The sequence below is a fragment of the Gadus chalcogrammus genome, chromosome 11 (assembly GCF_026213295.1).
Source record: "Gadus chalcogrammus isolate NIFS_2021 chromosome 11, NIFS_Gcha_1.0, whole genome shotgun sequence".
Taxonomy (NCBI): Eukaryota; Metazoa; Chordata; class Actinopteri; order Gadiformes; family Gadidae; genus Gadus; species Gadus chalcogrammus.
Genome location: NC_079422.1, coordinates 14,315,451 through 14,328,855, shown reverse-complemented (window position 1 = coordinate 14,328,855; position 13,405 = coordinate 14,315,451). Strand labels below are relative to the sequence as shown.

General features: G+C 45.3%; 1 protein-coding gene across 2 annotated transcripts in view; it reads left to right on the top strand.

Moving 5' to 3' along the window:
• bckdhb (branched chain keto acid dehydrogenase E1 subunit beta) overlaps positions 1 to 12,860 on the top strand; it is a 41,743-nt gene extending 28,883 nt beyond the window's left edge. The window contains exons 9-11 of one of the 2 annotated variants that reach the window (XM_056601531.1): positions 4,288 to 4,374; positions 11,816 to 11,959; positions 12,419 to 12,860. In XM_056601531.1, the coding sequence (XP_056457506.1) occupies positions 4,288 to 4,374; positions 11,816 to 11,956 (228 nt within the window). In that variant the 3' untranslated portion in view covers positions 11,957 to 11,959; positions 12,419 to 12,860. Of the gene's footprint in view, positions 1 to 4,287; positions 4,375 to 11,815; positions 11,964 to 12,418 lie in introns of both variants that reach the window. The other variant, XM_056601533.1, reaches the window with a different exon arrangement.
• The last annotated feature ends 545 nt before the right edge of the window (positions 12,861 to 13,405 follow it).

Below are 13,405 nucleotides of genomic sequence, written 5' to 3'. Positions count from 1 at the left end.
ATCAATGTATTTGTTTGTGCACCCCCTCCAGGCTGTTGCCTAACCGAAAGTTACCGTTAGTTAGTGCAAGGCAGCGTTAACAAGCACATGTGAGAATTTATGTGCGCTGGAAGGGCTGTTTTTATGGTTTCCGTGTCCCTTGCAGCCCTCCCAGTGCTGTGAGGCCAGGCCCAGCGTGTCTAAAGGCCAGGATGCCAGCTGGCCCGTCGGCCAGCGGCCCGGGCAGGGGAGGTGCAGAAGGGGATATCGTCTGCTCCATGAAAGGGGTTGGGTGGGGAGGAGGAGGAGGAGGCGGTGGAGGGGATAAATAAAAGGCTGGCTGCAGGTGGAGGAGGACATGGGAGAGTGGAAGGATGGATATGGAAACCACAGAAGGAACGTGAGGATGAAGTGGTGGAGCGGGGGATCGAGGTAGAGGGAGGGGGAGGATGGTTGCGTGAGGCAGGAAGTGGAGATTTTGGAGAAAAGTGATCACAGAGGGGGGGGGGGGGGGAGCCGAGCACTGCTCATTATGCTGGGTGTGTATGGGAATGGCGGTAAACATGACATTTCCCCGCGGCAGCCGGCAGAACGGCTCTGGCTCTAATGACAGCCCTGCAGCACAATGAGGAGTAAAGCAGTGGCCACAGCTACCGTGGCCCAAGCTGGCCTGGCCTGGCCCGGGCCGGCCCTGCCCGGCCCAACCCAGCAGTCACATAACCGCCAACCCGAGTTCACCCTCCGGGGCCAATAGGGCTAAGTTTAGAATGAGGTGGGAGGTTTCTCCGTTCTGTGTGTGAGTGTTATTGGCATTGTTGGGTCATTGTTTAAGAATACTTTTCAAATTGGAGAAAGAGTGACTTTTGTAAATATTCTGTATTATAACAAGCAACAAGTGATCAGTGAGTCATGAATACCAAGTCAAAGTCAAGTCTTTTATCAATGTTAGTTCAGCAAGTGTCCTCAGGGACTCGAGACTGACGATGAAGATTTGATTCTGCTTCTGACAGCACAATTAATCCCTAGCACTTTAATGCCCCTAATACACCTAATTAGGAGCTGCAAGTACAGGGTGGAAAATAGCCCAAATGTCTCATTTGATCACCTCAAGCCCCCCTATAACATCGCAATATGAATCTTGTTCGTAATGTGCATCATACCCTCGGTCATCCATGCAACCTTTCATCACCATTTCTGCTGAAGAGCAACACAATGCAGTTCCACTGTCATGACTGGTATTCCCCTGGGGCCCAAAGCTTAACCAGACGGACTTCCAGAACGAGACCAGCACTGTGTTCACTTTTAAGAGACACGCGTTCAAGTCGAGCTAACAATGAGATAACCTCTTGCCAGCGAGCCCTTTTGTCTCTCTGAGGCTGCACGGAAAGGTTTACTTTATTCAGGTTTTTTTTTTTTACTTTAAACTGTATTTTCCCTACTCACCTCCCTTGGTTGATTTTGAGAGTGCTTGCATGGGGTGCCCCGTGTGTGGCTCCACCACCTTCTCACAGTAATGTCTTTTCCCGGCGACCGGGACGATTGCCACAATTCTAATTCTCCGTTTTGGAAGCAACGCATAATGGACAGGGAACGAAAAGGGAAATGGCCACAATTGCTATGTGCATGTTCCAGTGCTGTCAGAGTCTCCGCTCAGCAATTTGAATAAGACTTTGTGTGGGTGGGTTGGGGATGGTGGTTGGGGCGGGGGGGGCTAAATCTGCATTTAGAGGTGTGTATATGAAAGTTGATCATGAGCCTGTCAGGATTTTTGGCATCAGAGGAGCGCTGCTTTTAACCTCCCATTTCGGTGAATGGGCTAGAGGTGGACCACCGATGATTCTAGCTCCTCCCCTCCCCAATGTGATATTGACAATGGAAAGAATTGACTGATTAAAGCGTCCGTTTTATCCAGTGTTCCTGTGGAAGGTTCGTCCATGCGATGAAGCATCAGTAGCTGTCAACATATATTCAACCGAATCCCTCCGGCTTTACGACCCCGTTCAGAGCTTCTGTCTGTTCAATCGGATTGTGTCGCCACACAGGATATCATTATGAATAGACCCATCGTACTAAACAGACGATATGGCATTGTTTTTCCTATTGCCTTTCTGTCTGGCATTTCAAACTACAGTGCCCACCCCTCGCCGACGTGACCGGGGCTCACGTGCGCTCCAGACATTACTGCATTTTGCCGGTTTTGTCATTCTCTTCAGCCGCATTATCGTATTAAGTAACGGGAGGACGCATTACTGTAGACTAACTTGGCCAACACTTGGCCAGCTACCAGAGGAACTTGCCAATGAGCGTCACTTGTGCTACCTACGAGGCAGTCATTTTCCCCTTCTCCAGTCCCCCGGGCCTGAAATTCTATCCCACGATTTTGGAATAACAGTGGCGTGCTTCTTTTGTGTCAAAAGCATCTGAAGAATGCGCTGGCATCGCGGCGTGCAGAGTGGTGTGTCCCCCCTCGTGGATCCTTTTCCAGGGCGCCACAGGCAGTGCTGGTGTCCCACTTTAGTTTGCGGAATCCCATTGCTTACGTGTCCGTGTGTGCTCACAATCGGGCGTGTGTTTGTGTGTGTGTGCGCGCGCACATTGGCCGTATTTCAACATGATCACCGGGGTCAGCATCAAGGCAAGGCAGGGTTGGAAGGGGCTCCGTGTTTATCCATGGACCTGTGTGAGTCATCACAGCAACGTGCCGTTCTGCGGCCCTGCTCCCCCCCCCCCCCCCCCCCCCCCATCCAGCGTCCTGCACCCCGCTCCCCTCTGCTACTCTGCTTGGCAGGTGTTGTCATCCAGCCCTTGTTGTTCTAAACTTCCACATTCCTCCAAACGGTGTAATCCCAGCGTTGGCTTGTGCACATCCAACTCGCTCACCCCTCACCGGATTAGTTGACTCTGCTAATTCGCCTGCAGCTAAACTCACAGTCCCCTATTGGTGGTCTAGGAACCCCCTTTTTCATGTAGGGTAGCTTCCGAACGGCATAGCATAAAAATGCATTTTCACCCAGTGTCTTCCAGCTGGCGTCCGATCAAGCAACAGATCATTTAGAGTCCGCACTCCATATTCTTGCACAGTATGGTCTTCCCCCGTCGGCCATGCCCCGAAACCAAAACCACGGACCTCAGCAATGTAAACATCTGCCTCCATAGCATCAGTGTGGGGCCCTTCATGAGCCTCAGGATACCATGTGGTTCTGTTGCGGGTAAAGCGGTGGGCTTTTCCCCCCCTCTTCATCATATAGCTAACTCATTAAACGCATGCAGCTCCGCGTGATGGGCTGCAGGCTTTCTTGGTTTGGTTTGGAGGTGTTTAAAGGGGATTTCTCCCCCACCTGTGTTTACATGAAGGAAAGCCTATTGAAAAATCCTTCTGTGGAAAGTCTTATCTTTGTTCCAGAACATTGCACCAGGAATCTGACTTTTCCGCTTTCCATTTTCAGACTGGGAATTCCAATCCACATGCATACTTCAACCATATTATTTTTCATTCAGAGGACCTCACTCCAAGCAAACGCTTGAAATGTATGAATCACTTGCTCGACCTGGAAATGCACAGTTTCCATACAAGTTGGCCAAAGCTTGCATTGCTACCAGACATGAATCGCTCCAAAGCAAACATTAGTTCAATGGCTGTGAGGAAAACATGAGACCCGAGGAGGGACAGCAGGAGAAAGGAAGAAAGCCAGTGAGCTGACGAGCTTCAGGACGAGGGCCAATGGCGGGTGCAGGAGATTATAGTAGGCTGTTGGTTTTCCTGCTGTGGGAGGTAGTGGGTGGAGCAAGGCATCCTTGAGTTGTAATGCCGGGTTAGAGAAAACCCAGATCCATCTTTTGTGTTGGCCTCTCCCGTGTCTCAGCCGTCTAAATCGAACCTTTCCTGCTTCTGCTGCGCACACACCCACACTGACGAAGGAACGCATGCACGCACACACGTGCACGCAAGCACCACACCTGTCTATATGAACTCAAGACCTGTGTTGCTCTGAAGGGGGAGTAAATTAAACTTGGCTCAACAATGCAAGCGCCAATTATCACTTTGTTAGAGAACGCAAGCTGGGATTTCCAAATCCCCTGAAGGCATCCATCCATCACTAATCGAAATCTAGGAACATTTTGTTGTATATTTAACTACCTGTTAACTTCGACTGGTGAGGTAAGACCTGCCGCACAACCACTCATTGCGCTGTGTTGGTATAGGCTCTGTAAAACTGTGGCGATTCATGGGGAAGCCGCAGCAACCATAACGTTTGGGTACAACCGGCCCTTGCCATCTGTGCTGATTCGTCTCCTTCTCTTTTTCAGTCGGTGGTCAAGACAGGTCGCCTGCTCATCAGTCACGAGGCGCCCATCACCGGAGGATTCGCGGCAGAAATCAGCTCCACAGTGCAGGTGGGTACACGTGTGCGTGCTGCTGAGTATTTTGCAAGCGTATGGGCATTTTGTCCTTCACCGGGGCAGACAAGCGTGTCAGGCTGCTGACAGGTGAGTCGAGGTGTGTCACACTCTTGACGGGTGAGGCAAACTGTATGGTTTGCTCGCCCTAGGTGTGTGTTTTAGAGATGCTCCACCTTTATTAGAAATCTCTATAGTATCACCCCAGGGACGGCAGTGAGTTGAGTGGGGTCGATCCAGGTGGCTTACAATGGGTTGTTCAATCATGATCCCACTTTGCAATGCAAACACGGCGATTCCTGTTTCTACAACGTACATGGTGCACTGAATTGCCCTCATTGGAGCTCTTTGTTTAGAACACCGGCCGTACTGTGTGGATCCCTAGGTCTGATACGTTGTGTGTCGCACTGTAACGGAGATATGAAACGGAGAGCTTAAGCCTGGTCTGCATTAAGGGGTAACGCGAGAGAGGTCGCTCCTTGTCCTCAAGCCTCTGAGCCTCTAATGGGGTACACATAGTTCTAGGGGACTGTTGATGGATGTTTAAGTATGCACAGTTCCCGTTTCAACAGACTCTGGGCAGAATATCACTTCATCCTACTGATGGTGTCTTTTATAAAGTAAAGGCAAGTTTGCTTCGTGATGGGGAATTTGAACATTGTGCTAAAAGTGTTGGGCAATGCATACTTTCTTTTTTATATTGAGGCATTGCCTTAATATAATTGCTTTAATAATCAGAAATGTACTTTGGTGATGCATAATTATATTGCTTAATAATGTGAAAGGTTTAGGAATTCATCGTACAAGCTTTGCTCAAAATGGCTGTGCAGCGGCCTGCTTGACTCGTACAAACATATTAGCCCCACTTATTCTTTTTTTGTTTTGGAAGAACGTATCTACTAAATGATGTAATGCCATGAGTTTATGCAAATTACCAATGCACTTCTCGATCATGCTTGGGTGAGATTTATTCAAATTCAGTGTACCCAACAGCATTAACCTGCTGTGGGCCTATCTGAATTCAGTTTGACTCTTTGTATGACCTTCATATTGTGAACCATTTTAAATGAAGCTTTTATTCAATCAAGTTTTTATTACGACCGCACATGTGTGTCAACAATTATGGCGGAACAGTCAATTTTATTACGTGTGAAACCATAAATGTAAAAATCAATGGATTGTGAAGTATCTGATGTGCCAATGGGCATTAATGGATACCAGGCATGGGAGGATGGAGTCCAACCAGGAAACTGCGCTGGAAGGAACATCTGTCATAATAACTTTGTAACACAGCAATTATAACCATGAATTACTCATAAATTGACCAAATCATACTCTGGCCAAAGCTCAGTGTTGCTATTATGGTATTTGATCTTTTTAAATTTCTATAAAATTAAAGAGTTGGAACGTATCACCCCGTCAACCACAGGGAAGTACTGGTTTAAGACCTTCAAAAAGGTGTTGCAAAGGTGACAGCATGATCTTCTACCATGCTGCTGTAGAGCATTATATGGCTCATTAGTCATGACAGTTGGGATTCTGTATTTTCAGATAAGCAGGGAACATTTATTTTCAAATTCCATTTTAAATAACGTGATTTAACCAGTTTTAATACAGTTAAGAATAATATATACTGAAACTTTATATGAACCATGGTACAATTTATGGTTTACACACACACACACACACACACACACACACACACACACACACACACACACACACACACACACACACACACACACACACACACACACACACACACACACACACACACACACACACACACACCCCCCAACCTCTCTCTACCTATACAAACACGTGCACGTTGGTACAACATGGTTACCTGGGGAACATGACATGGTCTGAGCTCGTGTCCAGATGGCTGAGCGGTGGCAAGGTCTCTCGGAACTGCGATGACTCACCCGGAAACAACGGGGATGTGGCGTTTGGTTGTGCGTTGATAATGTGATGGAAAACACGCGTATAATCTGGCTTTTAGCGGAAAGGTGCTGAGCCCGGATCCTTGTAACTACAATAACAACGGTATAAACCAGCTGGGGACTTTGGGCACAAAATGTCAACCAGCTTGACATGCGTAAGCTATCTATTCTTAACAGTAGCTCTCTCTATTATTAGATTTGGAGATCTATGAAATACATTCCATCCGGCCTTGTCCATTCCTAAATGGTGATGGTTAATTAAGGTATTGTCACCACATCATGCCTCATCATCAAAAGTAGGCGCATCTTATGTCTAGTTCTATTTCGATTGGCCATTATATTATATTATCCGCCATGTAATTTTAATCACCCAAAAAACATCCTAACTTCCCAACAGCCAAACAGTTGCATTTGAATCGTGTGTGGTCCAAAGTAGCTCCTGCAGCGCCGGGCCAACGCATGATGACCATGCCCATGCCTCTTTAATTGCAACGTGGCTAAAAGCCTATTGGAGCTTGTAATGGACCCTCCCATTGCACATACATTAGATATATTTGCCTACTAATTGGCACACAGTCACCAAACGATGCACGCACGCACACTCGCCACAAACCACAGAGGCAGCATACCCTTGTGATGTGTGCCGATGTGCAGTACGCGGGCCACCTTCCCACTGGTGTCCCAGAGCCTAGATTACATACTACAATCAGTCGTGCAGCATGGCATTCGCTGTAGACCTACCACAGATTGCCGGGAGTCTCCTGGAACAGTGTATTCTCCTGGTCCTTTCCTTTTTATTTGTGTGTAATGTAAATCAAGCGGGCTCCGTCTAACTACCACCCGGCTTCTACCACTGAGCTGTGGTGCTGTTCTTGGAAACGCTTAAAAGGCAACTGGCATAAATCTCCCTCGGAGTCCCTTTTTCGGTGTCCACAGAGAAGGAAGGCTTGTTCGTTTGGCCCTTCCATCACCAAGGCCCTCCTCTCGCTCAGGGCAGAGGAGCCAAGAAGCAAAGTATCAAGCGGGTTGGGTGCCCTGCTGCTGTATTGCCATATCCCGTTTCCCCAGGGGCCCCTTTCAATCAGGGGTTGGTTCCTCTATAGGGACCATGTTCATTAAAGCCTGCTTCACGTTTATAACGCAGCCTGCTGCTACCTGTATCCAATTCCACATGGGATAAGTCTTTGGGGTTATATAGCAACAGCATGCTGCGGTTTATGCCTCCTCATTCCTGTTCCATCGTTGAGAAGCTCCAGGCCCAATTCACTCATTATCGTCTACTGCCTTTAATAATAGTCGCCTGGTCTTTTGTTGTGGACCAATCAATAGCAGTTTGCCCTTTATGTATCACTTATTCTAAATGGTTCTCTTATAAATGACCACATGGAATTATTTGAATGGCCGGATTGAAAATAATTTAATAAAAATATATAAAAATTGTGTGTTAAAATGTCTTTGAAGGCAAAACATGATCTTATTCAGCGTTTGAGTTGCTCATAGGGAACAAATGTACGCCATGTTCTTTCAGGATAAGAACCTCTGTAGAATGAACTGATCCCTGAGGTACATCTGAACAACAAATCACTGGTCCATTGTATTCATATCAGGGTGGCTGGCTTTTGATATTTCTTACAATTGGAGACAGTCCGCTCTGGTATTTGCTTATTAGCTAGGACCAACCTAGAGTGGAACCGGCCTTGGATAAGTACTGGGAAGCATATCCTTTTATGCTATCAATTTATTATCTTAAGATCCTGGTTGATCTGGGATCCAGCAGTATTCAGCCCTATGTTTATAGCAGAGCTTCTGATGGGGAACAAAACAATGTGGATGAGCTTTCAAAAGGGGATTTTAACAAAGCAAACAATTCTATAACATCTTTCTTTTTTGTTTTGTTTGTGTTTGTGTCAATTGTTCGCTTACAGTTCCCTGATGGTCACATGATTGGTCAATACAGATATGAAGCCAAAGACAGTGAAATGTTTCAGCACTTCTGACAGTTTTTAGATATGAAACTCGAGTATGATTCGTGAGTCTGCGTCCCGGTACACAGATACCCCATGACTTGTCCCCGTTAGATTGGATGTGCTTAACTTGGGGGAGATATCTTTCAGTTTGAGTAACGTTGAAATCTCTCCCCAAATGGTTGACTCATGGGTAGTACTGGTCCTCAGATGTTGCCCTTGTACCTCAAACCAGTTATGTTCCTAATTCTGTAAAATCCCAAAACCAGTTTCCACACCATGCTGGCATTCTCTAAATTAAGTTGACCGTTTTCTGTTCTTTTATGTACAATTCACAATTGTACTTTACTTTGTACATTTTTGGTGATGTTATTTAAGCTGAAACACAATTATAATCTTTTTTTGTACCCCATCTGTCATGAATCAACATTTTGGAGAGCTCATTGAGTAGACCTGTGATTGTCCTCCTTGGTTAGTAGAACAGGCAATATTGTCGCATGTCTACCATTGCTTGTGGTTGCACCGCCCAATCTGTTGCTGTCTCTTACAGACTCTTATTTACATGTGACAGGAGACACAACATTACCACTGCCACTCTAAGCCCCCACAAGGTTGTGTTTAAATACACCCAGCCTCATTGCAGGATGCTGGTCTTCTGGAACAGCCATGTTGTCATATTTTTATTCAGACGTTCAAGTATATTACATATAATGATGCACTTCACAGAAGATAAACATTGATTTGAATGAAATCTGAGTTGTGTGGTGGTTCTTTGTCCAGCTGTGATGGCAGTCTACCAGACTGTTCTCCAACTTCCAGTAAGTGTATTTAGAGGAGATTACAGCTCTTATCCAGACAAAAGGGGCAAACTCCATAGTACTGTCTGTCTGGTCCAGTGTTTACTTAATGTGCAGAGAATAGCTCTTCACATTCAAGGAAAGGCAGTATTAACATCTTGGAGACGGAACCTGACGGAGCTTATTCAATTGTTAAATATTTCACACAAAACCAGTTTTCTGCCTTTCGCAGTTTGAACGTCTTTAGTTGTCTCTCAAATGCATATTACTCTAAATAGTTACTGCAGGATTTCATACTGTGTCCTGATTATGTGGGTTGTCATCATCATGGCTGCACAGGCCTGAGCAGGCCCATCCCCGCCTGCGGTGTGAAGCTGTGGGTTACTGTCCGTCTCACTTCTCTGAGGGACATCCAAAGCCAGCTTGGTCAAGGGCCACAGAGTTCACGTTCACTCTAGGTCCATTTTCAAAGGTTTTAGGTATCTTGTGAGATCTGGTTTCCCAGAACATGCCGCCAGGTGCCCCCCGGTAGAGACATGGATTAAAAAATGCCTCTGTCTTGTTTTTAACTTCAACACAAGACTCTTCATAGTCCTAAGGAACTGAGACGATCTTACCCTACTTTGATGTGGAGGCGATGTAAAGAAATTTAATTTGCAAGTAAAATCTATAGGGAATGCTGCCTATAAGCTGCAGCATTGCCCTGCTGCTCCTTCACCCTTAAGGTGCAATAGAAAGAAAAAAGTATGTGGGCTAAGAGTTATTATTTAGCAAAGTACCAACATTGTGTAGGAGCGTTATAATGTTATTTATGAAATGCTCCATCCACAGTGGCCTTATACTATAAGTGGCCGAGAAGCTAATATCAGCTATCATGAGGCAATTCGGTGTCACAAAGGATTGCACCTCATTTTTAGCAGAGTGCAACCTTTATAAACTGGTTGGCAGGGAATAGCAAAAAGCTCTTGTGTTTCTTTTTAAATGACTGTCTTATTTAAGCAACGGTGACAAAATGGCATGAATTCCGACCATATAAGACATGTTACCGCGTTCATCCACATATCACTAAAGCTTTAGAGTTCCCACAGTTCATGTTTGCATATAGACAATTTTAAGAGATCCATTAGGCACATTTTAAACTAAAATACTTGGTAGCCTTTCAATTGGATATATTTAAAATCAGTTTTTCCAATATATTCAAAACTGTGAGCATGTTGCCCAGATCTGCCACAGTTTGCCAGGGGATCTTTTTGTTCTTCTAACTTGTGCTGGGATAATTTGGCCCATGACGAAAGTCAAAGATTTAGTGATAAAGACATCGGCCCAACCTTGGAATATGTTTATTAAACCCTGTTCATCCCGCATTAGCTCAGTATATCAAGCTGCCCCTGGCATCATGAATAATCCTAAAGGAACTTTGATCCCAGCTGCCAAGAGGGTAACATCACTGACCCAAAGCACACTCCAAGAACTAACCCCTCGGTGGGGCCCCAACGTGATGTACTTCTGCTTCATTATCACCCCTGGAGACGCAGGAGCTAGCCTCTACTCATTACTGTTGCACTGAATTAATTCCACCACATTATTAACAAGCTTTTGTAACATTTTATAAGGTTGGTAATAAAAAAGGCAAAACCACAAACTATTTAAGGATCAAGAATATCTTTGTTGATCTTGGTTTTTCATATCGTTAATTAAGGGAGCGACCCAAGGACTGGGTGTCAAACTTTGGAAAGGTCTTTCTCATTTGCGGCACGTTGCTGCCGTGCTGTCATCTCTGGAAAGGGTTCAGGGGCACAAGGCGTCTGCAGGCCCTCTCTCCCCCGCTCACGTGCACTTTCTCCCCCCAGCCTTTTGTGTTTTCACAGGCAATGAAATTATCACCGCACAAAAGGCTCCTCATCAAGCCGGCTGTTTCCCGTTTGTCATGCCAGATGTATTCTAGGAGATATAAACTATACCGAGAAATAGAAAAGTCCCGGCCAGACAATATATCGGAGAAGTCTCAGAGATATTTATTAATCTAGGCATCTATATGGCTTTCAATATTTATTAGGCCATGTAAAGGGAGAGGTCAAATATCATCCCGCTAGACGGGCTAGTAAGAACAATGTGCGAAGAAGCCAATGAGGTTGAACGTTTATTTGGTTTGTTGTGGTTTGATTCACTGGCCAGAAGGCGACGCAGATCTCTAAAGAGAGGGAGTTAGGGAAGGGGCGAGAGAGAGAGGGTACTAGAGGTCTCGGCCTCAATGGCTGTGAGCGTGTTCAGATTACTCCTTCGGGGTTGGTTCCCATGTGGAATGTTTTCCCCGACTTTGTCCTGATTTGGTTTCAGAGGAGCAGGGCAAAAGTCAGCGGGGGGTGGACACATTACAGCTTGTTTTGCATGCCGGGCAAATTAATTCCGCACTAGCAGCCCTGTATTTTCAGGGTGCATGTACTAAATGTTATAATGAACAGCTCACGCAGATAGAGGATTCCCTGTATGGTTGGCAAAGTGCATTTCGAATGACCTGTTGAGATTTGATTGGATTGTTCCACCAATGTTAGGTGTGAAATATGACACCAGAAAGTTGCACACTGTCTAACAGCCAAATCAATTTTGTGTACATTTTTTTGTCCTTTGTGCGTACCTGTTTGTCGATGTCCTCATCCTCCAAGGTGAATAACGTAGTTGCGCTGATAAGTCAATGTCTAATGATGTGCATCTTTTTTCAATGTGTTGTGTGCAGGAGGAGTGCTTCTTGAACTTGGAGGCTCCCATCGCCAGGGTGTGTGGTTATGACACGCCCTTCCCGCATATATTCGAACCCTTCTACATTCCGGATAAATGGAAGTGCTTTGAAGCCATCAAGAAGATGATCAACTTCTGAGCGGTAGGTAAGGAGTACATGACATTTTGCATCCTATCAAGACAACGGCCAACTTTTCTGGTTCACTTTTATTTGTTTTTATAGATGTATTCACACAGCTTTGTGATGCTTCAAAAGAGCTCACACACGCTAGTGTTTATTGTTAACAGACACAACCACAATCTCCTGTTGTGTGTCCTCCACATCAGTGCACCGTTGTTTTTAATCTCCTTTTTTAAAGGGCTTTCGGCATATGTACAAACCCCACATTGGAAATTCAGGGTGAAGGAAGAAGAGGAGAAGGATGCTCTCTTAAACTCTGCATCCTTCTCCTCTGTCCCCCCCTGCTCCCCGTTTCTCCTTGCTCTCCCTCTCACCGTCTTTCTCCACCAAAACCCATGACGTCTTTCTCTTCCCCATCTGCTTTCTCCTGCGCCAAAGCATTCACTTCTTTTGATTCGCTCAACCTCTATCCCCTTCCAGGGTTCCAAGTTTCCGGAAGAGTTGGACTCACCAGCACCCCTCCCTCGTCATTTTCTCCAATCAATGGAAATGTCACTTTGTCGACCATCCAACCAGGAGGCGTATACGGATGGATTCCAATGCCTGCACTCATGCCTCCTGTCAACTGTTACCGTGGATCTCTAAGAGCACCTTTGCTTTTGGAGTACACACTTGACCCCCTTTTTTCTTTGTCCCATCATGATTGCCCATAATTTCCATAATTACACTAACTCTGGACACTATATACTATGTTTGGATGTCGGTTTTGTGTGTGGATTAGATGGTCTATTTAGCTGTTACTCCTCCTGCTGTTTGTTTTCTCCACCATTTATAATCACTCTTTTGACATGAAGTGGACCCTATCGTAATAAACTAATGGGACTATGGTTTCTAGGAAATAATAAAGGACATGATAAACAAATGTGGATTGATTACAGATTTTAGATTTAGGGTTTTCACTACTCATCTGGCACAACTGATGACTCTGTAATGGTATCCAAAATACACTGGTAATTATTGACTTTAGTAGAGGTCATTGTTTCCCATTACTCAACATTTATCTACTCTTTTATTGCTTAGCTGCATCTCTACCCTTTGGGAAATGCGTTTCAAACGTATCAAAGTATTAACATTTATTTTCTTTCTGTTTAACTGTCAAATTGGAGTTCAAACCGTGCAGCACACAGGGAAGCTCGCGCTTCACTGGAAACTTGGCTGACATGATGCCAAAAATGTATTGGAAACTTGCCAAACAACCATCAAAGTCAGGCCGTCGTCTCCCTATCGGCTGTCCATTGCTCTGTCAGGATAAAATTAATCTATGTTTCTATCAATTAAATCAAATCAAAATTGTATCAAATGCAAGTTTCCTGCCTAAGTGAAATGCAACCCAGTTTCTGCAATAATTTAACGTTGCAGTATTATGTTAAGTTACACTCTCAGCTCTGTTGCCTTGACTATAATGAA